We start from the raw sequence: 27,410 nt of genomic DNA, 5'->3' as shown, positions 1-27,410 counted from the left end.
TGTGTGTACAGGTATGTGCTTTAATTTATTTCTAGATTTGTTTTGTGTTTATAAATATCCTGCCTGCACGCATGTATGTACACCACATGTGTGCCTGGTGCCCATGTAGGTCAGAAGAGAGCATTGGATTGCCTGGAGCTGGAATAAAAGAGAGTTTGGGCCACCATGGAGAGGCTGGGAATCAAAATCACATCTTTGCAAGAGCAAGGAGTGCTGTTAACTAACAAGTCATGCCTCAACCTCATGAGTGTGCTTGTAATCTGCCTCTCCAAGAGGCCTCTCCAAGCGTCTTGGGTGGCTTTTTATATTGAAGGATTTTGATAGTCTTTATTGTTAGCTCTTCGTTTGCATTGTGTCCCCCCCCCCCTCCCCGGAGCTGAGGACCGAACCCAGGGCCTTGTGCTTGCTAGGCAATCGCTCTACCACTGAGCTAAATCCCCAACCCCTTCGTTTGCATTGTTAATTGTCCTCCTTTTAACTTACAATCATTTGTGCTAACCAGGTTCTTTTGCTGTAACAAACTAACTCTCAAGTTTGTCAGCTTATTAGGAGCGAAGGTCTATTTTGGCTCACAGGTTTTGAAGCTACAAATGTATAGCCTGTTTAACTTTGCCTTTGGTGAGGCAGCATGTCTCAGTGGAAGCACATAGAAGATCGGAGCTGGTGACCTCACAGCCAAGATTTAGGTGCACACGCAAGTGGACAGGAAGGACAAGGAGGGAGACAGAATCCTGGGTCCTCTGAGTCCTTTGAGAACATGCCGTGTCTTAGGTTTCTATTGCTATGTTAACACACTGTAACAAGGCAACTTAGAGAAGAAAGAGTTTACTGGGGAGGGTGAGTCCATGACCATCATGGCAGGGAGCGAGGCTGCAGGCTAGCAGGCATGGTGCTGGACCATCAGCGGAGTTTACATCCTCATCCACAGGGAGGCAGAGAGAGCTAACTGGGAATGCCTTGGGCTTTCGAAACCTCAAAGCTTATGGCACACCTCCTTTAACAGGGCTGTACCTCTTAATGCTTTCCAAAGAGCCACCAACTAGGAATCAAGAGTTCCAATATGGAGGCCATCCTCATTCAACCCACCCCAAGCCTCAGTTACATGAAGGCCTCCCACCAGGCCCCACATCTTAAAGTTTCCACTGCCTTCGAGTAGCAGCAAGCTGTAGACCAGATGGAGACTCTTTTGCATGGGACATTTGAGGACCATTCCAGATCCAAACTAGAGCAGTGTTTTTTTCACACGTGAAGCAACCTCTGTGGACCCCTCGGTGGCATTTCCCCCTCATTAGTTCTCCCCATCTCACAGAGTTCTATCCTCCACTCAAAACTTTTTAACACATTTGAGTTTTCAATGTTTCGTCTTCTGGCTCTGGATTCTGTGCCCTACGGAACCTCCCCTGGCCTTTTATTAAACAACTCTTCTACCATGGTTGATTACTGTATTTTGTTAGTTTCATTTTGTGCACTCCAGCTTTTGGCCCAATAAAGGCCTTCCTGGAATTTGAAGTATGAGCTGTCACCTACTTTTGCAGAAACTTTTACTGAATAATCCATTTTTCTTTTTCTCACATATTTGAAATGCACTTTTATCAGCTGTTAGATGTCTGTATGTAGCTAGGACTATTTCTTCCTCATTGCCGAGTCTGCCTTTCATATGATAATGCCACATGGTTTTATCACAAGACTATACTTGACGTTTGTGTGATTTTGAGTTTTCCATTTGCTCAGAATTTCTTTTGTAGTAGGCCTTGAGGGTCTTTTAAGGTAGTATCTGTGTAGACTTTAAAGACTTACCCGAAGGTGCAGCCTGAACCATTTTGTCTCTTTATCATCATTAGAGGCCTTGAGAATTAAAATTCTGGGTTGACTCTGCCACATTTTCCCTGGTTCCCTTTGTCTCTAGAATTAAATCTAAACATTAAATAGTCCTTCCTGTTCCCACTCATGCCCTAGCTCTTGTCCTTGACTTCTTGATAGCTGGGAATTGAACCCAGGGCCTTTCAGTCTATGTTTCCAAGCCTCTCATCCCAGAGATCTTCATGTCTAACTGAAAGCCTATTTTCTATGTCTCCAAACCTGTAGCTCCCCAGTATCCCACGAACAACCTTCCACCCATGTCTGCTTGAGTCATTTGTCTTCCTCTGGCCCTTCCAAAGTGCTTTTCTTCTTGAAGACCTTTTTAACAACTCCTGTTGTCACAGACCTCTCTCTGCATTGACCCCATAGGTGTTAGTGTGATTCATCCAGTAACTAATCCAGTATTACTTTATGCGGCATTCCTGTATGTATCAGTCAAGGTTCACCGATATCTTAGGGAAGGGAACTGATAGAACAAAGTGTGTGTGTGTGTGTGTGTGTGTGTGTGTGTGTGTGTGTGTGTGTGTGTGTGCGTGTGCAGTTTTCATCAGAGTGGCTTACAGGCTGAAGTCTATCTGGGTAGTCCAACAGAGGCTGTCTCCCAATCAGAGGGCCAATGATTCAGTAGTTGTTCAGTCCATGAGATGGGTCAGCAGTCCCCATCTGTGCGGGTGCTTGGAGCCTAGGCAGCTTCTAGCCATCAGTCTTCACTGAACTCTGAAGTGTCTTCGCCACCAGCAAAGGAATGCCTCGCCAACAGAATAGATTATTTTTGCCAGGGAGAGTGAGGGCAAACAGGCAAAAAGCAGTGTTTCCTTCTTCCATGTCCTTCTGGGTAGACTGCCATCAGAGGGTGTGGCCCAGATTTAGAGTCCCCAACCTCAAAAGAGCCAGTCAAGAGAATCCCTCCCAGGCACATGCAGCTGCTGGGTTGATGGCAGATGTAGTCAAGCCAATCGCCACGATTAGTCTGCCAGAATGCACTTTATCTCTTAGATGGCTGCAAAACTAGCTTTTAGTGAGTTTGTGTCTGTTTGCTTGAGATAGATCCTTACTGAGGGAGTGTGAACCATGTGTCTTATGTCCCAATGGCCTCTGGGACAGTCTCCTAGAGGTGGTGACTGTCATGGAAGAATGACACCTTTCTGTGTGCCGGCACTTTTCTTATATAGCCCTGCTTGTCAGCGGGTGGATGTTTGGGGGTTTCAATATCGTGGGTACATTTGACTTCAAGCTACACTTTTATAAAGGAGTTGTAAGGAGATCACCTGTCACAACACCCTCACAGTAATTCTAGGTCAGAGCTGATTGGGGAAGAAGATGCGTTTTCTGGGGCAGCCCTAACATGTGAGGGGATGCGTGTGGCCCCACTTGAGAAGTGAGAAAGAAAGAGAAGCAGAGAATGCAGAGACCAAGCTCCAAAGCCACGGAGGCATGGACCCATCCATGGTCACCTCCCCGCCCCATTCCTACATGGGCAAGGGCAGGGCTCTAGAAATAAGCATTAACTCCTGCAGGGCCTTGCCGAAGCCTTCTTCAGGGTAGATGCTAGGATCGTTGGGTCCCTTGGGAACAGCAGGCCTCCTGCACCAGTCTGCTCTCTCCCTGCTCGTTCTACCATGGTTTCCAGTGCAGCTGGCTCACGGCCACCGGCCTCTCCTGCACTCAGATGGCTCCTGAGTAGTGTCTAGGTCTTGAGGGAGGAATGTGCTGAGCGTGCCAATGTGCAGCCGAATGAACAGCTAATGGAAATTAATCCCCACCCCTGGGCCCTTACTCTGCTTCTGATCATCATTAGCCTCTCGGAATCTTTCCCGTGCCTCAACACTGCAAAGTGTTTCACAATGCTAGGGATTCTGGGTAATCTCCCCCCTCCCCTTTAAATTAAGGCAGCCAAGAGGCCATCTGCCGTGCTCCAAGCCTGCAACTCCAGCATCATTGCGTATTGGAAACTGAGGAGGGCTCAGGATGCTTTATGAGATGCCAGTGTTTGTGCCAGCCTAGCACCCTGGAGTTATATTCTGTGTCTCTAGTAGGAGCATGTCCGTTTTCTTTTCCAGGCACAAATTAAACAGAGTTTAGCACCAGGTAGTGAAATCTTTAGAATCTTATGAACAGGAAAATTAGAAGAAAAAAAGAGAGACGTTAGCTTTTGAGGGTACTCACCTCTATAGTGGCTAAAACCTTCAGTCCCTTGGTCAAAGGTCCCTTCTACCTTTGACTTAAGAAACAGGTTTAGGGGCTGGAGAGATGGCTCAGCAGTTAAAAGCACTGACTGCTCTTCCAGAGGTCCTGAGTTCAATTCCCAAGAACCACATGGTGGCTTATAACTATCTGTAACGGGATCCAATACCCTCTTCTAGTATTCATAAAGCCAGGCTACTCATATACATAAAATAAAATTTAAAAAAGAAAGAAAGAGGTCTAGGGAAGGCCTTGGGGTACGGATTGAGCAATCCCAGCCCAGCATACCCTAGAATAAAGACAGTTGCATTCTGTCCAGCATCGCATCAAAACTTTTTTTTTTTTTTTTTTTTTGCTATAACAGCCCTGAATCAAGAAAACCTTCTAATTTGCTGTTGACAGAAGGGTACGCGGGGATTTCCTTGGCCCTGAGGCCTGGAATGAATGAATGACATGATTTACATTCATTTAAAATCAGAGGAGCACCGCACTCCTCCTCTTCATGGCGGGTTTATTAAAATACTACCTTAGAAGTGTTTATGTGTGACACATGCACCCATTGAATTCCTTATAGAGTCTGTCTTCTCAGGATAGGGCCCCTCTGGCTTGTCCTTGAAGCCACCTCCACCCAGTGCTGAGCACTTCATGGCTGTAACGTAAGCATTTGTTGAATGGCTGAACAGATGAATAAAGACGCTGAGTTCTTAACACTAAAATAGCCACGAGGTAGGAAGGAATCTGATGCAAGCTGCCAGCATCGTGCCCCAGGGGCAGCCCTGGCTTAGCTCCTCTTTTTGCTGTGTTAAGCCTGATATTTAATAATTTAGAAAGCCAGCCCTTCCATGGTTTGTACTCAGTAGAAGGCATAGCTATCCTCCTCTCCCTGTGCTAACAATTCCCTCCTGTATTCACTCTGCCTGTGACCCACCTACACATTCTTTGTCCGGGGATCTGCAGGCCCCCAGACCCAGACATACTGTGGGGTCAGTTCCTGGCCTCAGTCTTCAAACTCAAGGGCCTGGGAGCCAGTGGTCACACAGTTCACAAACCCAAATGACGAGGGCTTTGCTGTCTTCTTCTGTCCTGTTGTTTCTTACTTTTTCCTCTTCTTCCTTGCCGTTCTCTACCCTTCATTTTTACAGTTTCTGTCCACTCTCAAGCCCTAGCCTGAATTCCCCACCAGTATTGACTTGCACAGAGGTACAAGTAGGTACCCATCTAAGCTGCTTTAGTATGGGCCAGGCGCTGCACAGCCCAACTCCTCTCTGGCTTGTTTTTTTCCACAGCAAGGACTGCTTGAGAGCATGCAGTGTGTCATTAGGACTAGCATAGGCTGGCCTGTGACAGAACCGAATAAATGCTTCACTAGTCACCTGCAATACAGCTACAAAGTGCCTACCGGGCATTGAGCTTCAGAGCTGAGAATGGAGAGGCAAACGTGACAGGCTTCTCCGGGCGCCACGAGCCCATGGTCTTGTAGGAAAGACGTATATTCAACTAATCAGTGACAATGAGAATGCAGGAGCACACAGGAGGAGCCCAGGGGGTCAGGAAAGGCCCTCCTGAGATTCCATTTGCCCTGATTTTAAAGGACAAATAGGAATTAAGTGAAGGGCTTGTGGGAGAATGCTAAGAGCAGTCTAGGCAGAGGGAATGGATGGGTGGATGGAGGCAGGGAGGGATGAATGGATGGATGGTTGATGGAGAGATAGATGGAGCTGGTATTAAAATCTGAATTTAATAGATTTAACAGAATAGTACAGACTGTTCTGCCTGACATTTTGAAACAGGTGGCCGATCAGGGTGTCTTACTACAATGCAGAGGTGGTGGTGGAGGTGGTGGTGGAGGTGGGAGGAGGTGGTGGGGAGGTGGAAGGGAGGTGGGGAGGTGGAGGTGGTGGTGGGAGGTGGAGGAGGTGGAGGTGGAGGTGGTGGAGGTGGAGGAGGTGGAGGAGGGGAGGGGTGGAGGTGGAGGGAGGGGAGGTGGTGAGGTGGTGGTGGTGGGAGGGAGGTGGTGGTGGTGGGGTGGGTGGGGTGGGTGGGGTAGTGGGGGTGGTGGTGGTGGTGGGAGTGGTGGTGGTGGGTGGGTGGTGGTGGTGGGGTGGTGGGGTGGTGGGGTGGGGGTGGGGTGTTGGTGGGGGGGTTGGTGGTGGTGGTGGTGGTGGTGGTGGTGGTGGTGGTGGTGGTGGTGGGAGGTGGTGGTGGTGGAGGTGGTGGTGGTGGGTGGTGGTGGGGGAGGTGGGGAGGGTGTGGGAGGTGGGGAGGGAGGTGGAGGTGGGAGGTGGGAGGTGGAGGGGAGGTGGGAGGAGGGAGGGTGGGAGGGGTGGGTGGGGAGGTGAAGGTGGTGGTAGGTGGTGGGGTGGTGGGTGGTGGGGAGGTGGGTGTGGTGGTGGTGGAGGTGGTGGTGGGGGGGGTGGTGGTGGTGGTGGTGGTGGTGGGGGTGGTGGTGGTGGGGTGGTGGTGGTGGTGGTGGTGGTGGTGGTGGTGGTGGTGGTGGTGGTGGTGGTGGTGGTGGTGGTGGTGGTGGTGGTGGTGGTGGTGGTGGTGGTGGTGGTGGTGGTGGTGGTGGTGGTGGTGGTGGTGGTGGTGGTGGTGGTGGTGGTGGTGGTGGTGGTGGTGGTGGAGGTGGTGGTGGAGGTGGGGGTGGTGGGGGTGGTGGTGGCGGGGGTGGGGGCAAGTGGAGGTGGTGGTGTTGCTGGAGGTGAGTGAGGTTGAGGTGGTTGTTGTTGTGGTGGTGGTGGAGGTGGAGGTGGAGGGGAGGAGGTGGTGGTGGAGGGAGGTGGAGGGTGGAGGTGGAGGTGGAGGAGGTGGTGGTGGTGGAGGTAGAGGTGATGGCCACATCACTTCCTTAGTTCTGATGGCCTGTGGTCCCCGAGAGTGGGAAGGCAAATGAGACAGACTTGCAAGGTTGGCACATACTCCCAGAAATGGGGGGGGTGTGTGTGGCTACAACAGCCTCCTCTGCCAGGCCAAGGTGACTCTAGAATTGCAGAGAAGCCCTGCAGCTCCATGGTGCACCAGCCTTCCCAGCCCGGGTGCTCACCCCAGCGCTTCTCTCACCCAGATGAGCGGGAAGTGGTTCAGAAGAAAACCTTTACGAAATGGGTGAACTCCCACCTGGCTCGAGTGTCCTGCCGCATCAGCGATCTCTACAAGGACCTGCGGGATGGACGCATGCTCATCAAGCTGCTGGAGGTGCTCTCCGGAGAGATGCTGGTAAGGCCCTCATCTGCGCCAGGCCCCTCCCAGCCTGTGGCTGGTGCCGTCAACACCTCTTGAGGAAAGGCCTTTTCTGGAGCAGAGTGGGTTCCCTTGACTTGCCAGAGTTTCTCCATGTTCTTTTCAAGGGTCTGGGTGGCTGACTGGGGTCTCTGACTTCTTCCCAGAACTTCTCGCCCCTTCTGACCACTCCCACCCCTTCAGGCTCATTCCAGAGGCTATGCAGAGCTCTGCCTTTCTCACTGGAGTCTGGGTTTCTGGAGCTGGGATGCGTGGGCCTAGATATATGAAGCTGTTAGAGAAATTTGCATTCCTCTTAGAACGGAGAGGAGGGGGGGAGAAAGTTTGCTGTGTGCTTTGCCACAGGTCCAGGTGGAGCCCAAGGGGGGCTCTCGGTTGTCCCTGCTCAGCACTGTGGTAGGCGAGGGTGTATGCTTTGCTCTGCCACTTGCTTTGTGGCCTTGGGTCTATGAGGCAGGGTCTTCTTTGCCCTCCACTTCCTCCGTGTATAGACTGAGGCATTGTGAGATTCTTGGGGTTTGAATGAAAAGTGTTCTGCTTCTGCCTTTTCAGTTCTAGGCTGCAGTTCCTGCCTTTTAGCCCACACTGAAACTCCACTTGAAAGAGTTGCCCTGGGGATCCCTTCTGTAGATAGTTAGGGGACACAGGTAAAGCGCCTGATGACCTGAGTCCAGCCCTCAGAATGCACATAAAGCAAGGTGGGATGTGTGCTTTCATAACCCTGGCACTGAGGAGGAGGAGGATATAGGAATCTGGGGACTCCCTGTCCAGCCTGTCTAGCCTCTTTGGCAGGTTCCAGACCAGTTAGAGCCAGTCTTAAAAAATCCAAACTCGGGGTTGGGGATTTGGCTCAGCGGTAGAGCGCTTGCCTAGGAAGCGCAAGGTCCTGGGTTCGGTCCCCAGCCCCGAAAAAAAGAAAAAAAAGAAAGAAGAAAAAAAAAATCCAAACTCAAACAAAGTTGTGAGCAGTGACTGAAGGACACCCGAGGTGGTCCTCAGACACACACCTACATATCTGCACACACGCATGCACGCACGCACGCACGCACGCACGCACGCACGCACTAGCACTAATAGTAAGCCCCTTGGATTCTGGCTGGGGCATTCAGGGGTGGAAGGTTTGTTAGGGATGGGACCACTGTTAATCACCAATCTAAAAGCCATTCCTACCACTCACTAGCAGAACCATGCCTGGTTCACAGCAAGTACTCAGTTCACTGTCTGTTACTGGGTTACTGAGTGTGACTGTCACTTAGCACCCACAGAAGCTGCGTCAGATCCAGAAGGGCTCTCATGAAGCCTGGCTGAATGCTTGGTACAGAAACCACCTGAATTTTGCTAAAAGGGAGGCGTTGCTGGAGGGATGTCTGAGAAGTTAGGGATCAGCTACCCTTTGAGAGGACCTGGATTCAATTCCAGTGCCCAGATGGCAGCCTATAGCACCAGTTCCAGGGGATGTCCTTCCCTGGCCTCCATGGCCACTGCATGCACATGGTGCGCTGTTGTATATGCAATGCACCCATAAACATAACATTGAAAATAAATAAATGTAAAAAAGAAAAGTGTCAGGAGTGACTGTGGAATCTGGAACTTGGCCAGGAGGGTGAAGGCTAGAGCTGATGGTATCAGCTGGAACAGGGTACAGCCACCTCTGGTGTGACTGTGAAGTCCCTTCATGCCCATGATGCCATGCTGTCCCTTAGCCAAGGCCGACCAAGGGCAAGATGCGCATCCACTGCCTGGAGAACGTGGACAAAGCCCTGCAGTTCCTCAAGGAGCAGCGCGTGCACCTGGAAAACATGGGCTCCCACGACATCGTGGATGGCAACCACCGCCTGGTCCTGGGCCTCATCTGGACGATCATCCTCCGATTCCAGGTGGGTCCTGTGTGTAGGAGAAATTGGGGGGGCGGGACCTTGACTTGTAGCTAGGATACCGTCTGCTGCAGGGCCTGCGTTTTGTCTCCTGGCCCTCTGTGTGTAACTCCTTAGTGTATGAAATAATCTGATTCAGAAATTGCAAAAAATGTGCAGAAAAAAGAATCTCCCTTTATACTTTTTAAGCCAGAAACGTTTTCTCCTCTGAGATTCAAGACTCTCTCCTTCACCCTTCCCCTCGACCGTAGGAAGCGATACTGTCCACGTTCAAGGGATGTCTTCTTCCCATAGTTAACTATATTTGGATACACCCGCACAGACATACCCAGTAGAGTGTGCTTTCCCAGTCTGATAGCCACGGCTCAGTACAATCAAGTGAGCAATACCAGCATTCGTGCTGTTGTCCCACCCTAAGAGCACATACCATCAGAGGAAGACGTCAGGATGTCTTACGGTCAGGTCTCAAACCCCTGCACAGGTATCTGATTAACATCGTTCCCTCTGATACTGGGTGCATCTCTATGCCATTCTGGTTGACTGAGGCAGAGAAGTAGGCAACTGGGACCCGAGACCGTAGGGTGTGGGGATGCCAGGGAGATGAGTGCTACAGATATATGGAGGACACAGGGAGATCCCAACCCCCGTGCAGGAAAGCAGGGAGGCATAGAGCCGGATACAGATCTGCTCTTCTCTTTCTTCCTTTGCCACTCGCAGATTCAAGACATTGTTGTCCAAACTCAAGAAGGTCGGGAGACACGCTCAGCCAAGGACGCTCTGCTTCTGTGGTGCCAGATGAAGACAGCCGGGTGTGTATGCCCTGGAAACCCGCCATACCCTGTTTCCCATTGGCTCCTTGCTTCCCCTAGGACAGTGTTCTCAACAATCCTGATGCCGTGACCCTTTAATACCCAGTCATGTTGTGGTGACCCCCAATCATAAATTATTTTCATTGCTACTTCATAACTGTAATTTTGCTACTGTTATGAATCACAGTGTAAATGTCTCATATGCAAAAACTCTGATATTCGACCCCTGGGAAAGGGTTGTTCATTCCTGGTAGGGCGTCACGACCCACAGGTTGAGAACCCCTGCCATAGAGACTGCCATCCCCAACGGGACATCAGACACCAGTACCCCAGAACTATTGCAGGCTTAGTGCAGCTAATTCAAGTCTGTCTTGACCTGATTCTTAGGCCTGAAATTCAGGGTTCCTTTCCAAAGTCACTGTGGTCGGACTCTGGAACCTGTTGAGTTATGAGCCACAGTTTATGAGAGTATCTTTGTGTGACTTATCAATGTGCTCTTACGTTGAAGCAGCTCCAGTGGGGCAGGCCTGTTCCTCTACTAGCATTTGGAACCTCAGCTCAGACGCCCGCTTGTTTGGGGCCTCAAAAGAATTTGTTTCTTAGTCTTAATGTTTCTCTTAATGCAGCTACCCCCAAGTCAACGTAACCAACTTCACCTCCAGCTGGAAGGACGGCCTGGCCTTCAATGCCCTAATTCATAAACACCGGTAAGGGGACCCCTGGGGCCGGGGAAAGATTTGAGACCTTGCATGTTACTAGAGGGCAAGAGGTGTGCCTCTGCTGACTCTCCTGTTACCCTGGGTCCTCCGGCTTCCCTCGATTTCCAGTCATGCTGCTGCCCTCTTCCAAGCTCACAGCTCCCCTGCCTCTTGCTCTTGTGTCTCGTTTCTTTCGCCTTCCCAACTCCCTACGTCTGTCTAGCATCCTTGCTTTACGCTGCAACTGTCCGTGCCTAGGACCTCATGGCCACGCCATCTTAACAGTCAGCTCTTGTCCTCAGGCCTGACCTCATTGACTTTGACAAGCTAAAGGACTCCAATGCCCGGCATAACTTGGAGCATGCATTTGATGTGGCCGAGCGTCAGCTGGGCATCATCCCACTCCTTGACCCTGAAGGTGAGCCACACTCGCTTTACCATTCCAGAGCAGTCAAGTGGACTCCTTCCCAGGGCTGGTCCAGGCGCCTGGCAAGCTACGGGGACAGAGACATTGGGGTTAGGCCAGGGCCCTGCTCTTCTCCTTGGTGGTGGTAGGTTTTCTGCAGACACCTGACTTGTGGGGAGGATCCTTGAGGGTTTGGCTAACCTTCATTCTGTGTTTGTAGATTATTGTTCTGACGTGGATTCCGGCACTGTCTGAAATCAGAGGCCTCCACGCAGTTTTCTCCTTGCTATGTAGCAGAAGCTGTCCTTGAACTCCTGACCATCCGGCCTCTGCTCCTACACCTAGCTACTCCTTTATTTCATACCGTTAGAAGTTGTTGTTTGACATGCAGGTTGAACTTCATGACAGAGAAAGTGGGGCTAAATGCTTAAAACCTGACCTTCCTAGGCTCTGGTTTTGGTGCTCAGAATGTCCTGTCTCCCTCTTACAGATGTCTTCACAGAAAACCCAGATGAGAAGTCCATCATCACCTACGTGGTGGCGTTTTACCACTACTTCTCCAAGATGAAGGTGCTGGCGGTGGAGGGCAAGCGAGTCGGCAAGGTACCGAGCTATGCAGTCCGCACACCAGTACTCTTCTCTGTTGTCAGCCCTAGGCCCTGAGTGTGGTCTCCCTGTCCATCCTGGAAGCTTTGGGTCTGGGCCCCCAGCTGCAGTTTGGTGTCCAGGACACCTGCTCCTCAGTTCCTCCAAAGTTCCCTGGGAAACGCCTGAGCTGACTCCAAAGGATGTTGTTGTCTGTCCTGACGGGCTACAGTCCCATGTCTGAGCATGTGTCTAGAGGCCTGTGTCTCCAAAACACACACACACACCCAAGCACCACACGCTCTTAATTTGTTTTGTTGATTGTGACATCAGACCCTGAAGGCTCCCACAGTATACCAAGAGCACGCCCCTCTGTGCAAGTCTGATTTATATTTCCCCCGCTGCTTCTCAAGAGTAGAGAGGCTTCCGTCCATCTCTGCATGCCTCGCTTGTGTTTTGCAAAAGCTGCCCAGATAACCTTGATTCCTAATGAAGTTTGAGATGCAGCACTGGCCCCTCTAGGGCTCTGCAAACTTACTGATCTTCTATAGGATTGAAGGAGGGGGATGCTACCACCGAAACTCATCACCACAGTGCAGGAGAGGGCCGCACCCATGTCTCCTCCATTCCTTTAGCAATGTGGGGTCTCAGGGAACAAACCCAACCTAGGACTTGAGAGAGAAGCAGGAGCCCCAGTGTAGGTCTCATTGGTAACATCGTTGGTGACATTTCCCTTCTGATGAAAATGAGTAACAAGACTATTCCCTAGGTCATTGACCATGCCATTGAGACTGAGAAGATGATTGAAAAGTACAGTGGGCTAGCCTCAGACCTGCTCACCTGGATTGAGCAAACCATTAGCGTCCTGAACAGCCGCAAGTTTGCCAACTCGTTGAGTGGCGTCCAGCAGCAGCTACAGGCCTTCAGCACCTACCGCACTGTGGAGAAGCCACCCAAGTAAGGCTCTGGCACTCAGGAGTGCAGTCAGTCCTTGGGGGCTGAAAAAGTCAAGAGCTGAGGGTTGTGTCCTGTGAGGTGTATCTATGAGGCACAGCCCTGAGTTCTATAGCAGGACATCTGTCACCTGCTTCATGTCCTACTTGGCCACCCCACTTCCATGCCATCCAGCTTACTGACACTGATGAGTAACTTTGCTCATAGAGAAAGAAAATGCTTTTCTAGGCTCCCAAGTCCAACTGGGGAGCCATCTCAGGCTTCTTTGGAGAGCCAGTACTGGATAACTCCTCCTAGTAAGTCTGACCCCATTTCAGAGCACAGCCTCTGTATTATTAGCCCCCGAGTGCCCTACATGGGGCCTTGTGATCATCAAGTATATCCATCTTTCTCCATCCCACCTGTCACTTAGCAAAGCACTAAGCCTGCTTCTCAGGAGCTCTGCCTGGCCCCACCACACATGCACATGTGCACATGCAACCATCCACACACTTGTGCATACATGTATAATGAACATAAGCACATACATGTACAACCACACATAGTTATACAGGCATGTATGGATACAGCCATGCATAAATGCTCTCACAAATATTCACAACTATGCAACACATGTACATGAACACATGCATGTATGTGCACATAGAAATGCAGGCACACATACGCATGCATTCGCAAATATGCACACATGAATATATAACCAGGAATTCCAGTCTCTCTGCTGTTAGCTGTCTACTTCTGAAAAGAGGCTTCTAGTTCATCAGTGAGCCCTCTGTTTCTTTCTACCCTACTCGTCTCTCTCTCTGTCTCTATTCAAGTCTCTCAAACAGGGAAACATGAGACACCTAGCCCAGGATGTTCTGTAACCCTGGATTGGGTTTCTGGTCTGACACTAACCCACTTTTAAAGTCCTAAATTCAAAACTGATACCATCAAGCCCAGTATACAAAGGTGTTAGCTCTTGGCTGTACCGATACAGTGCCTAAGGCCCCTGGAGGGCTTCAAGCACTGAGGTATGTTAGACTGGGCACACAGCTGATTCCTCGGTGCTGTGCTCAAGGGTAGAAGTGAATGGACTCTTGGTACATGAAGAAATGTGAAAGTTACCATTACTTGGACCATGTCCTCTAGACCCTATCTGGCCCTTGAGCACATTTGGTCTGTAGGACTTGAAGAATCAGCTCTTTGAGACTTGGGCAAAAATTGCTTTCCATGCAGTATGTTCTTGTGTAGATCCTGCCTCTTCTAAGGTTTTATGGACTAAATCAATGTGTCTGACAAGCCTTCCTTTGTAGGACAGAAAGGGTTTTCTTCATGTGGGTTGGAGTTACCAGAACATTCCGGTTAGCAAATCCCTATGGAAGCAAATGAATGCTCTGGTAGCCATTGCATTTTCTCTGAATTGAGTTGTAAAGGTGCAGATTCCTACCAACCCCTGCCAGTGAGTGTCAGATGTCTTAGCAGGAAAGTGGGCCTATCTTGTCCCTGTCCTTGTCTTTAAGGACACGTGCTTTGCTTTCCAAGACCCACGAGGTCAGGGTCTCCATGTTGACTTCAGCAAAGAGTTTGTCTGTGGGGACCTCAGTACCAGTATCCCAAATTCTCTTCCCTACAGGTTTCAAGAGAAGGGGAATCTGGAAGTCCTCCTGTTCACTATCCAATCCCGAATGAGAGCCAACAATCAGAAAGTGTACACGCCCCACGATGGGAAGCTAGTGTCTGACATCAACAGGGTACTGTGACAGTTTCAATGGCCCATCTGAGATGGGGAGATGGGGTGGCCACTGAGCAGGGCCAGACCTGGTCACTTTATTTGGCATTAATTACATGCTGGCTATTTAGGGGAGTCATCTGAACATCTCTAAAGAGGTCAGACGCTACCCCCTGCCCTTCACATTTTGGTCTCTTTAAGCGCTCAAAATCATTCTTTGGGGCCGTTTTCGGTAGCATGTCCTCTACGAAACCTTGAGTTTGTCTTTGAGTCTAGAATGTTAATTTCTTGTGACAAGGGAAGTGCTGTGTGGTGTTTCAGAGGTTTGGAGCTGTAGCACCATCTGGAAGCTCTAATAGAACAGAGGTGGCTATTTAGCCGCCAAGGATTTGCTGAGCACCTACAGAGGTGGAAACCATTATATTATTAAGCCAATGTCTGAGGCAGGCTTAGGGAAGTGGACCTGGGAGGTCTTTGGCTGGTCTGGCCCAGACAAATACCAAAGGACTGATACTAAACTTGAATCTGCCACCTCCTTACCCCATAGTGGCAGGACCTCCCTAGATTCATACATCCAGTGTCAGGTAAAGAGAGACAACCCCAAGACCACATACTCTTCCTGTTCCCCAAGAATTCTCTGCCTCACGCAGGCCTGGGAGAGCCTGGAGGAGGCAGAATACCAAAGGGAGCTGGCCCTGAGGAGCGAGCTTATTCGGCAGGAGAAACTGGAGCAGCTGGCGCGGCGCTTCGACCGTAAGGCAGCCATGAGAGAGACGTGGCTCAACGAAAACCAGCGCCTGGTGACCCAGGTAAGGGGCACAGCTTGGCAAAGGGGGGAAGTGCTGTAGACCACTGCTCTTGATGGAATCGGAGCCCAAGCCAGTCTCAGCAGCAGCTAAATCAACCTCTTCTCAGCCTTGCGGTGCCCATCTGGATCAAAGCTACACCTGAAGAGAAAACCTCAGGATTTAAGTCTCTCTCTGCCTCTCTTTCTACCTCATGCTCTCATTGGAGGTCTAACCCCGGACCTTGAAACACACAAAGCAAGTGTCCCACCACTGAGTTACACTCCCAGCCCATACGAAGTCTCCTCTTTTAGAGTCTCACATACTAGAACAGGGCTCCCAAGTATCTTGTGTTGGCTGTAGCATCAATAGACCCAAGAGTCAGAGTCGACATTATGGTTCTTCTCTGGAAACGGTTAAATCAGAGGTACTGGTGAGACATTCAGAAACTCCGCCTTGGGCTAGAGGCAGCAGGGGACAGCAGAGGTAACACCTTTTGGTTTCTTGGCCCCCCAGGCCTGGGACATATTTCACTGGCTAACAGTGAACCCCAGGGCTGATTCTCCATCAGAGCATCTGTTCCCTCCCACTTAGAGCTTAGAATCAAATTAAATTCTGTCTGTTAAGGGGGTAGCGAGTGCTCTAAGAGCATTGGAGAGCGTGCGTGTGCCCCAGATAGTGTGGGGGTAAACCATCTGTTTGCAGTGATGTGTTATCCTGGTGTAGGCAGCCCCTCCTGCCCAGAATGGACAGATCCTCTCAAGGCACAGTGGGAGGACTCAGCAGACCCCCAGAGGAGTCTGTAACGACACACCTGCATGTGTGTTGCAGAGAGTAATTGGGGGTGTTTAGAGGTACTTGTGAGACATTGAGAAACTCTTCTCTGAGGAGAAAGGCAGCTGAGACATCTCCTTTGTAGAAATGTACTTTTCCCATCTGGCAGCCCTGTTTCAGGGATCCACCACTTCCGAGCCAGGAGAGTCTGACTGAGCTGCTATTTTGTTCACTGTTTTTCCCTGTCCTTGGGGGCAGGATAACTTCGGGTATGACCTGGCAGCTGTGGAGGCCGCCAAGAAGAAGCACGAAGCCATTGAGACCGACACGGCTGCCTATGAGGAGCGGGTGAAGGCACTGGAGGACCTGGCCCAGGAGCTGGAGAAGGAGAATTACCATGACCAGAAGCGCATCAGTGCCAGGAAGAACAATATCCTCCGTCTGTGGAGCTACCTGCAGGAGCTGCTGCGATCCCGGCGACAGAGGCTCGAGGCCACCCTGGCACTGCAGAAGCTCTTCCAGGACATGCTGCACAGTATCGACTGGATGGATGAGATCAAGGTGGGCCCCGAGGCTGCCCACCCCACACCCCACTCTGTAGTCAGCACGTGCTTCCTTAAACACCCGCCTCCAGTCACGTCTCTAAATCACAATGGAGAAACGCCAAAAATATCACTAGCCCATGTTCACAATGTTCCCAGTAACCCAGGAATCTTGGGTAGGGGTCACCCAAGCATCAACCTGCAGGGATTAGAAAGGGATAGAATCCCACAGGATCAGGGACTGAGTAATTGGGCTTTGACTCTGGTTAGAATCTAGACCCTTCTGCATGGGGAAACCAGAGAAGTCTGGATCCTCTCCCTCTGCTGCAGGAGGTCTTGGGTGAAAATAAGCGTAAAATTGACCACAAGCTTTCTAAAAATAAACATGCCCAGGCGCTAGACCTTGAAACGGATGATGCAGATGAGTTGAAGTTTGAGGCTTTGTAGGACATGGCATGGAAGATTCCAGAGGGCACCCTTTTGTAGGAAACCCTACTCTGTAGCATCTCTGGTCGCAAGCAGCAGTGACCTTCCTACTGTATCGGCGTCTCCCTGGCTAAGATGCATGCACACACCCTAAGGAGGTGGCCTCTCTCTTCACTTGCCCTTGTCCCTTCGTCACCAGGCGCACATCTTGTCTGCTGAATTTGGGAAGCACTTGTTAGAGGTTGAAGACCTGCTACAGAAGCACAAGCTAATGGAAGCCGACATTGCTATCCAAGGGGACAAAGTGAAGGCCATCACCGCGGCCACCCTGCAGTTCACTGAGGGGAAAGGTGAGGCAAAGGGTGTTCACTCTGTTGAGGCCTCTGATGCCGGAACCCATCCTCTGGCCCCTTGCCCACCTTGGGTAAATCTGGAGCCATCTTGAGAATCCTGCCTCTTCTGTCAGATGATGGTGTGCAGAGCTTGAGGGGTAACAGCGCTCTCCCGAGGGCAGGCTGTTTCGGCAGCCCATAACCAGAGAGACATCCTAAGGTGCCATCTGTCTTCTGTTCTTTTTGCTACTGAGACTGTGTTTCTAGGTTCTTGTCTTAAATAAGAGAGTTCTTTACTTCCTGGAAATCTGTAGCTGAGCTGTTTCCAGTCTCACGTCACGTTATGCATGTCTACAAGAACCGACTCAACTCAGTCTCATTTCTGAAGTGCGGTGGGAACCAGTTATGACTCTGGCCTGTCCTTTGAGTAACTGAGAATCCATGAATCCCCACAGGACCTCGAAGTGCTGGAGACATAGCTCAGGGGTAGAGCATTTGCCTGCCACATACAAGGTCTCCAAGACCATGAAAAATGGAAGTTTTGGGATTGCGTGGTCCTGAAACTTGCCTATAAACGAATCCTTCCCTTTCTTTGTCTTCCTCCTCCTATTCCTACAGGGTATCAGCCTTGTGACCCCCAGGTCATCCAGGACCGTGTCAGCCACCTAGAGCAGTGCTTCAGTGAACTGAGCAACATGGCAGCGGGACGGAAGGCTCAGCTGGAGCAGTCTAAGCGACTCTGGAAGTTCTTCTGGGAGATGGACGAGGCCGAAAGCTGGATCAAGGAAAAGGAGCAGATCTACTCCTCCCTGGACTACGGCAAGGACCTGACGAGTGTGCTCATCTTACAGCGCAAGCACAAGGCCTTCGAGGACGAGCTCCGTGGGCTCGATGCCCATCTGAAGCAGATCTTCCAGGAGGCTGAGGACATGGTTGCACAAAAGCAGTTTGGACATCCACAGATCGAGACCCGTGTCAAAGAAGTATCGGCTCAGTGGGACCACTTGAAAGAGCTGGCTGCCTTTCGTAAGAAAGACCTGCAGGATTCGGAAAACTTCTTCCAGTTCCAGGGTGATGCAGACGACCTGAAGGCTTGGCTGCAAGACGCTCACCGACTGCTTTCCGGTGAAGATGTGGGGCAAGATGAAGGAGCCACGAGGGCCCTGGGAAAGAAGCACAAGGAGTTTCTAGAGGAGCTGGAGGAGAGCCGCGGGGTGATGGAGCACTTAGAGAACCAAGCCCAGGGCTTCCCCGAGGAGTTTCGAGATTCCCCAGATGTGACAAACCGTCTACAGGCACTCAGGAAGCTCTACGAGCAGGTGATGGCCCAGGCAGAATTGCGTGGACACAAGCTGCAGGAAGCCCTGGACTTGTACACTGTGTTTGGAGAGTCAGACGCCTGTGAGCTGTGGATGACTGAGAAGGGGAAGTGGCTGGACCAGATGGATATCCCAAACACGCTGGAGGATCTGGAGGTTGTGCAGCACAGGTCAGTCAGGCTCAGCCTTTGCTCATCTTCCCACCCGAGGGCTGGGTGTCACCTCCTGCCTCTAATCCCTCCTTCGTTACACAGTTCAGGCATCAGGAGTTGAGTTCTGGTCTGACTCCAGGGCTCTGATTCTTCACCCACTGGGACTGCCATAGTTCTGGAGACATAGGGGATTTAAAAAAATAAATTAATCGGTTCTCAGCTACAGGAGTCTTTGCTCAGATGAATTCTGAGCATTGGAAGACAGGAAACGTGCTATGGACTGGGGGCTGAGAGGCTGGGATTCTGTCATTAACTCTCTATGCTAGTCCCTAACCCAGAGGACCACAAGGAGCCTCAGAGACCAGTTTATAAACCACAGGTTTCCAAGGCCCCTCTGGTATTCCGAGTCCATCAGCACCCTGGATATGGTCTGGGGGCATGTTCATGCTGTGGAGGGCGTGACCCTTGCTGGGGAGTGGTGGCTTACACAGGCTGAGGTGGTGCTAAGGCCGTGGGTGGGGGTGCTCCAGCTGTGGTTAGGGGACATGCTCAGACTGTAGGTGAATGGGGTGCTCAGGCTATGGAAGGGCCTGAGGAGGGAGGAGTGGTGAGGAGATGGTGGAGGAGGCGTGTTCCAGCTGTGGGTGGGGTGGGATGGGGGTGGGGAGCTCAGACTTTGCAGCATCTCAGCAGCCTAGAACAGAATCCGAGCATCGCAGTGCAGGAGGCGCCGCTCCCTGAAGTAGTGCCAGCGTGGTCCTACTCTGATGCTGGAGCAGTGGTTCTCAACCCTCTTGGTGCTGTACCCTTTAATCCAGTTCCTCGTATTGTAGCAATCACGAACATAAAATTCATTTTATTTTTTGCTACTTCATAATTGTAATTTTGCTACTGTTAGGAATCGTAATGAAAATATCTGTGTTTTCAGGGGGTCTTAGGTAACCTCTGTGAAAGGGTCATTTGACCCCCAAAAAGGGATTGAGAGCCAACACTGTGTAGAGGGTGCTAGACTCTTGTCAGGGAAAGTTGGCCTTGTTTCCTCAGCAGCTCTCTCTTATCCTTCTCAGGAGCAGAGCTTCTGACTAGGGAGGGGAGCCTTTGGGCCAACATTTCTTGTAGTAGAACTAGGGTAGGATAGCAACCAAGACAATGCAGGTATGGCAGATGGCCCTGGAGGTGACTGACTCCTTCGTAACCCCAACAGTATAAGCCCTTTACAGCCCCGCTGCTTCACACCTTTCTGTGGAGCTGTTGTCCGTATAGTAAGGAACTGTCTCCTCGCTTGGTTCAGAAATACTAAGGCATAAAATTGAACCCTTGAACTAAAAATCGGTGTATGCCAGCATATCTGCCTCCACTCTTCCTCCTGGAGACAAAGCATTCAGGATGTAGAGGGAGGAAGCCAAAACTGGAGAGTAGGAGACACCGGGCACCAGAGGCTCTGCTGCTGCTCACCACGCCTCGTGTTCTCCCTCTGTCCATCCCAGGTTTGACATCCTGGACCAGGAGATGAAGACCTTGATGGCGCAGATTGATGGCGTGAACCTTGCAGCCAACAACCTGGTAGAGAGCGGCCACCCACGCAGTGGGGAGGTGAAACAGTATCAGGACCGCCTGAACAAGAGGTGGGAGTGGGCAGGGCATGGGTCTGGGGGTTTCTCCCGGCACCTGACACACTCGTAGGGAAATGGCCTGAGCTGTAAACATTCCAGTCTTTCTCTACCAACCTGGTTGCTAGCACTGGGGCTCCAGCAGCAAGGGGAAGTCTATGCCATTGTGAGCATCAGGGAGGAGAGATCGTTAGTGGAGCTTTGAAAACTGTGTCTGGGGATGAAGGCTTGTGTCTATGCACGTATGATAAAAGGGACATTCTGAGCGTGCACAAATTAGGGTAGGTCACGTGCACTTGTGCCATATTTCCCCAGACATTCCTGGACATGGGAAATTGCTTTCTGAGAGTTCTTAAGTACTGTCCATAAAAGAACGTCCCTGCCTGTGCCAAAATGCCGCACCGATAATAAGACTGGCTGGAATGAAGAGAATTAGCAGGGAGCCTTGAGCAAGCGTCATGGTTGGGACAAAAAGCAGGCCCTGAGGAGCCTTTAAAGAGGGGCTGCTTTCAGAGCAGGGCGTAATTGCTCGTCGGTTCCTGGAGGATCTTTGAGGACAGAGCAAATGCCTGCATTCTCTGCACACACACTGCCACACGGTCACTCTGTCTTCCTAACCCTGGCCCCTCCCACATACCGCCTACAGCAGTTCACGTAGGGAAGAGTCAGCTGTGAAGAAATAGGCTGGCACTCTGGGGACTGCTGGGAGCCTGTAGGGAACCCCAAGCTGAGCAGAATGTTCTAGAGCCACTGGAAGAGGGCTGACCATCTCACCATCCAAAGATGGGGCCCGCACGTCTGGAGGCTCCCTTGCAAGTGTGGTGTTTAGACTGAGAGGGGAGCCTGTTCTCCAGGCTCCTGAGCACTACCTTATGTAAGAGCAGGAGAGGAGGAGAAGGGGCGGGGAGGCAGGAGCCGCTGTTGAAGTGAAGCGATCAGATGGGAAACTTCCAGGAGCGTCATGGCATGCTGACACTTACAATGGCTCAGCCATGCCCCACCTCAAGTGAAAAGCCTGAAGGTAGTTGCCGTTCTCGTTCTCGGGTTCAAGAAGAGCTGAGGCATGGGGTGATGATTTACCTCCTGCTAAGTCTAAGACTTGAGGGAGGGCTGGAATCCAGTCCAGCAGAGAAGGGGAGGCCACTTCTCCTCCATGTGGCTCACCCCATTTGAAGCAGCTCTTGGGTTTCGAATGTTTGGGCTGATCTTAAAGGATGGAGGTCTGCCTCTGATTGGCTCAGCTCTGCAGAGATAGCAAGCCTTGCCCGATTCATCTCACACTCATTCTGTACCTCCACTTCAGGTCCACTCCCCTGCCTCCGTTCCTATCTGTCAGTGTGCTTTTTCACTGTCAGTGTGCTTTTTCTTTCAACTATGTATTCCGAAACCTGGCCGTGCTTAGCCCAGACAGGCTCATCTGCCTGTTGAAATGCCCCTCCTTCCTTTCTTTGTATTGGCTCTGAGTTTTGCATCCTACCTCACATTTATTTTTTAAAAGATGTATTATTTTTTGTGTGTATGAGCCTGTGTGTGTGTGTGTGTGTGTCTGTGTGTGTCTGTGTATGTGTCTGTGTCTGTGTGTGTGTGTGTACACCATATTTACACCTGTATCCTCAGAGGCCGGAAGAGGGGATTAGAGCCGCCATGTGGGTGCTGGGAACTGAACCCAGGTCCTCTGCAATGGCAGCAAGTGTTCCCAACTTCTCATGCATGTCTCCAGCCCCTCCTACCTTATTTATAATTCTGAAAGCTTAACACCAGGAACACCTTAATGGAAATGTGTTTGGGCAGTCGCTGTGAACATCACAGAGTGCTCTGACGTAACCTCAGGGGCATAACACATGTGGTGCATATTCTCTTGCTTCAGGGCCACAGTGAGCAGAGCAGCATGAAATGAGGTTGGGACTGCAGGTTAAAATGTATTTTGCATCCACAAGGATCTGGGTTCAATCCCCAGGAAAGTGCTGCCGTGAGATGACGATAAACACAAGTCCATGAGGCTGGGACTGGTGGACACAGCCTACTGTTCACAGAAAAGCACTCCGTGAATCCCCATAGTGAGGAGCACGGTGTAGCGAATACATAAACCAGGAGTATCGTCACTCATCATGACCGAGCACAGCACAGGGGAGCAGCGGGAAGGGGAACAAGACCCCCAGTGGTTCCATAGTCCCCCCCCGAGCAGTGCCACCATCTGGGGACCAAGTGTTCAGATGCCCAAGCAGAAGGGGGACATTTCTCACTCAAACCACCACATCCCACTCCATGACCTCATCCTAGCACAAAATGCATTTGCATCGCCCCTGAGTCTCGACACTGTTTTAAAGTTCAAAGTCTCTTCTGAGACTCAAGACAGTCTCTTAACTGTAACCCCAGAAAAAACAGAAGTCAAACTACATAATTCCATCATGTAATGGCACAGAATACTAATCTCTATCCCAAAAGGACACAGTGAAGAAACACTGGGCCACAGCAAAACTCGGCAGGGCAGACTCCAAATCCTACAGCTCGATGCTGTCCATTCTCCAAGAGCTTAGGGCTTTCAGGCACCATTCCCCTAGGTCTGCTTCCTGCAGCTTGCTTCTCTCCCATAGGCTGGTTCCACTTCCTGTGTGTAGCTCTTGACATCTCCACCATCTTGGGGTTCCCACTGCAACCCAGGCCTCATTTCTTAGCTTCATATAATGACTTCTTACACTTGTCTTCTCAGGGGTGCCATTTAGAGTTTCCCTGTCATAGGCTGCCTGCAGTCAGCTGCTCATTGATACAATGGAGGAAGAATCCATGAATCCTTCATTCTTACCTTCTTCTTGTCTCTAAAGTCAGTGCCATGTGGATGACACTGACAAGTTAGGTACCAGCTTGGATTGGCCCTGACCTCTGGAACTGTTTAAACATTACTTTGGCTTCTGTGGGGGGGGGGTTCTTGAGACAGGATTTCTTTGTGTAGCCCTTGCTGTTCCTGAACTCTGCAGACCAGGTTGGCCTCGAATTCAAAGATCTGCCTGCCTCTGCTTTCTGAGTGCTGAGTGCCCAGTTTAGCAGTGGCTTTCTAGGGGCCAAAAACAAACAAACAGACACCACACACACACACACACACACACACACACACACACACACACACACACACACACACAATTTTTTATGCTCTCTTTCACTAGTTGGGAATTTAGCTGGGTGGCTCTTGCCCCGAGGGCATCCTTTCCTTTATCCCAGTGCAGAAAAAGCCTCTACTCTGTGGCACTGATCCCCTTAGCAACCTCTTCCAGCACTGCCCTGTCTAGAACATTAAGCTTCTGGTGCTCCTTTGCTCTCTAAACCATACATTTTGTATTTCTTTCTGCCCCACTTGCTCTGTTTCGTTGTAGACCGGCCTAGGCCTAGGCATTACCAGTAATGTCTAGGCTACAGACTGAACAGACATCTAGTCTTGAAATTTCCTTCACTGAAGAAATTAGGTCATTACTTTCAAATTTAGCCTCAGGGAAGTTCTCACGACTTGGGCATTTGCCAGAATAATACAGGAATGGTCTCTAAGGCGGATGCTGTTGCCGGCCTTGCTCTCCTCTGAAGCCTCTTGAGCTGGACTTCTATAGCCCGCATGGCTCTCAGCACCACTCTCTTCCAGCTCCTACTAGAATGGCGTCTTAAGCACTAATAACATTCAACTGCTTTTCTAGTCCAAAATCCCAAAGTCTTCTGTGTTTCTCCAAAAAACCCACCACTGTTAGGTTCTTCAGAGCAGCAGCCAATTTCCGCTCCCAACCTCAGTATCTGTGCCTTTTCTGCACAGATGAAACACTGTGGCCAAAGGAAGTGCTTATTGGGTTTAGTAGGAAGCCGGAGGCATGGACCAGGACCAGGAGACGAGAGCTCATATTCTAAACCCTAAGCTCAAGGCAGGAAGAGTGAACAGGAAGTGAGGCGAGACTGTAAGCACTCGGAAGTCTGTCCAACGTGGTGTACTTCCTCAAACAAGGCTCTGCCTCTCAGAGGTTCTAGAACTCCCTCAGACAGTACCACCTGATGCTTCCAGCTCTGGCAAAGGGCAAAACCCACAGCACAGTTTCTACTAAATATTTATTACCTCCACACTAGCCAGAAGCCAAACTCTCCAGATCCAAGACTGTTCGTAGTTACCTGAAGTTCAGTTGAACATTACATATAGCTAGGACCACATTGTTGCTGGACTCCTGAGAATCAAGAACATCTCGTTCTCTGTTAGATAGATCTTGAGTAAAATGGGGCAAGTTAATTTTTGTTTATCTGCACTTAAGTAGATATTTTTTACATTTTGTTTATTTTGTAACCTACGAGGTCTGTGGGGGAAGACTGGTGGGAAATAGGGAAAGGGAACTCGGTGAGAAGAGGAACAGCGTGGTATGTTTGTTTCCCCTCGGCCTGTGTCTCCTCTGGCAGGTGGCAGGCCTTCCAGGCAGTGGTGTCAGAGCAGAGAGAGGCTGTGGACTCAGCTCTCCGAGTGAACAATTACTGTGTAGACTGTGAGGAAACCAGCAAGTGGATCATGGACAAGACGAAGGTTGTGGAGTCTACCAAGGACTTGGGGCAGGACCTAGCAGGAGTCATTGCCATCCAGCGGAAGTTGTCAGGGTTGGAGAGGGACGTATTGGCCATCCGGGATCGTGTGAGCGCCTTGGAACGGGAGTCGCAGTACTTGATGGAGTCACACCCTGAGCAGAAAGAGGACATTGGCCAGAGGCAAGCAGATGTCGAGAAGCTGTGGAAGGGCCTGCAAGATGCCTTGCAAGGTCAGGAGCTCTCCTTAGGTGAGGCCAGCAAGCTGCAGGCTTTCCTGCAAGACCTGGATGACTTCAAGGCCTGGCTGTCGATGGCCCAAAAGGCGGTGGCCTCTGAGGACATGCCTGAGTCACTCCCAGAGGCTGAGCAACTCCTACAGCAGCATGCGGCCATTAAGGAGGAGATTGATGCTCACAAAGACGATTACCACCGGGTCAAGGCCTCTGGAGAGAAAGTGATCGAAGGCCAAACTGACCCAGATTACCAGCTTCTGGGCCAGCGGCTGGAGGGCCTAGATACTGACTGGGATGCTCTGTGGCGGATGTGGGAGAGCCGAGGGAACACCCTCACCCAGTGCCTGGGCTTCCAGGAGTTCCAGAAAGATGCCAAGCAGGCTGAAGCCATCCTCAGCAACCAGGTAGGAAGAAGCATACAGGGCTGGGTCAGGTGTCCCTCGGGAGACTTACTAGTGGTGAGCTCTTCATAGTCTCAATTAAAGGACTCTCTGTGTACTTTCCCCATCCTGTGCCTCTGGGCCCATGTCCCAAGCTGTCTTGCTCTAGGGTCCTTGGGAAGCTAAAGAAGTGAGCCTCGCCCTGCACTACTACCCTCTCTTGTAGCTTTCACCACCGCCCATGCTTACCGCCCCAGGAGGGAGCAGGAGGCCAGGCCTGGGGAGCAGAGCCTCGCCTTGCATTGCTCTGTAACCTGCACAGCTGCCTGCGGCACCCTTGCTCAGCTCGCCCTCAGGCCTCCTCTGGAAACTTTGCTTTAACAGGAGTACACTCTGGCTCACTTGGAGCCTCCAGACTCCCTAGCAGCTGCAGAGGCCGGCATCCGAAAGTTTGAGGATTTCTTAATGTCTATGGAAAACAACCGAGATAAGGTCCTGAGTCCTGTGGACTCCGGAAACACGCTGGTGTCTGAGGGCAACCTGTACTCGAACAAGATCAAAGAGAAGGTGCAGCTGATTGAAGACAGGTACCCTACCCCGGTCCATGAGGCCCTGTGCCACACTGGAGGGCAAGAACCTCAGGCTTGGTGCTAGTGCGACTTCCTTTGACTTCCCAGGCACATGAAGAACAATGAGAAAGCCCAGGAGGTTACAGCTCTCCTGAAAGACAACCTGGAGTTGCAGAACTTCCTCCAGAACTGCAAGGAGGTGAGGCCCACAGACGGGGTGCTTCTAAGATTTCAGTCCGAAGCACTCAGAGGTAGGAGGCCAAAGGACCCCTGTCTCAGGAATGGTGGCATTACAGGAGCTGGGGGATTGGGGTACTTAGCTCGGTACTCCTTGAAGTCTTTCTGTTTCACAGTTCTTTTCTACCCTCTACCTCTAAGTCTGAAGTCATCCCTGATTCGCTCAGCCTAGGACACGGCTTCTCCAAGAGCGGTCTGAGCACATTCCTGGTTGGAATCACCTAGAACCTGTGCAGGGCTACGTGCAAGGCTGTGGGGTCTGCGCATTCATCCACACACCCACACACAGGGCTCTTGTGCAGTACCCTGTGGGTGCTGACTCGAAATCTGGAATGCTTTCTTGAGCACCTTCATTTTGTACTGGGCCCTGGAATTAGGGAGCAAGCCTTGGTCCTGGTGCAAACAGATCGATAGGCCCCTGGGGGCAGATGGATAGGAACCTTAAGGAGAGAGTCTGCTGATGGGGCTTCCCACATGCAGTGGGGCTTTCTCTGACTTGCTCTCCCCTCAGGGCTTCCTCTCAGCCCATAACACTTTGTTTCCATCTATCTTGTCCTATCTCGTACAAGCCAGACTTGGAACTGTGGGACACACAACTCCCCCTTCCCCTTATTAATTATCGTTACCTTTAACCTCTTCCTCATGTAACACTTTCCTGGTGTTTATCAATCACTTATCACCCCACTATCAGGATGGATTTACCCATCTACCTATCTACAAAGAATGTACTGAGTCGCTACAATGTCTCAGGCCTTGTCCTAGGCCCTGGAACTGTGGAAAGAACAAACTATCTCGCACGGCAGGCGCTCTAGTAAGGGAGACACGGATAACCCCTTGACCTTCTAGAGGTATCTCAGGAAACCACAGGGCTCACTCTTTCTGCCCACAGCTCACTCTCTGGATCAATGACAAGCTGCTGACGTCTCCAGACGTCTCCTATGACGAAGCCCGCAACCTTCACAACAAATGGATGAAACACCAGGCATTTATGGCAGAGCTGGCTTCACACCAAGGGTGGCTTGAGAACATCGACGCGGTAAGTACACAGTCGGGTGAGAGGTGGCTCAGATGCGCTCCCGTGGCTTAGGCTTCACCTGAGACACTGCCCTGAATCCCTCTGGGCCGTATTGAGCTTGGCAGTGAAAATGAAACCGTTAGTATTCCTGCTGTAGCTAGACTCATTAAACCTGG

At 50.9% G+C, this 27,410-nt stretch overlaps 1 protein-coding gene across 1 annotated transcript in view; it reads left to right on the top strand.

The window, feature by feature from the left end:
• The window catches only part of Sptb (spectrin beta, erythrocytic), a 126,660-nt gene that overhangs the window by 68,890 nt on the left and 30,360 nt on the right, over positions 1-27,410 (top strand). Inside the window, exons 3-19 of the mRNA XM_032907973.1 lie at positions 7,109-7,260; positions 8,988-9,161; positions 9,876-9,967; positions 10,594-10,674; positions 10,968-11,083; positions 11,562-11,674; positions 12,426-12,613; positions 14,226-14,343; positions 14,972-15,130; positions 16,139-16,441; positions 17,048-17,198; positions 17,799-18,669; positions 20,139-20,276; positions 24,681-25,437; positions 25,798-26,000; positions 26,091-26,181; positions 27,109-27,255. Coding sequence (XP_032763864.1) covers positions 7,109-7,260; positions 8,988-9,161; positions 9,876-9,967; positions 10,594-10,674; positions 10,968-11,083; positions 11,562-11,674; positions 12,426-12,613; positions 14,226-14,343; positions 14,972-15,130; positions 16,139-16,441; positions 17,048-17,198; positions 17,799-18,669; positions 20,139-20,276; positions 24,681-25,437; positions 25,798-26,000; positions 26,091-26,181; positions 27,109-27,255 — 3,854 coding nt within the window. The remainder of the gene's footprint in view (positions 1-7,108; positions 7,261-8,987; positions 9,162-9,875; positions 9,968-10,593; positions 10,675-10,967; positions 11,084-11,561; positions 11,675-12,425; positions 12,614-14,225; positions 14,344-14,971; positions 15,131-16,138; positions 16,442-17,047; positions 17,199-17,798; positions 18,670-20,138; positions 20,277-24,680; positions 25,438-25,797; positions 26,001-26,090; positions 26,182-27,108; positions 27,256-27,410) is intronic.

The sequence above is a fragment of the Rattus rattus genome, chromosome 7 (genome assembly GCF_011064425.1).
Source record: "Rattus rattus isolate New Zealand chromosome 7, Rrattus_CSIRO_v1, whole genome shotgun sequence".
In the NCBI taxonomy this organism is placed as follows: Eukaryota; Metazoa; Chordata; class Mammalia; order Rodentia; family Muridae; genus Rattus; species Rattus rattus.
The sequence above is the reverse complement of the archived record's forward strand: the minus strand, read 5'-3'. Positions and strand labels throughout refer to the sequence as shown.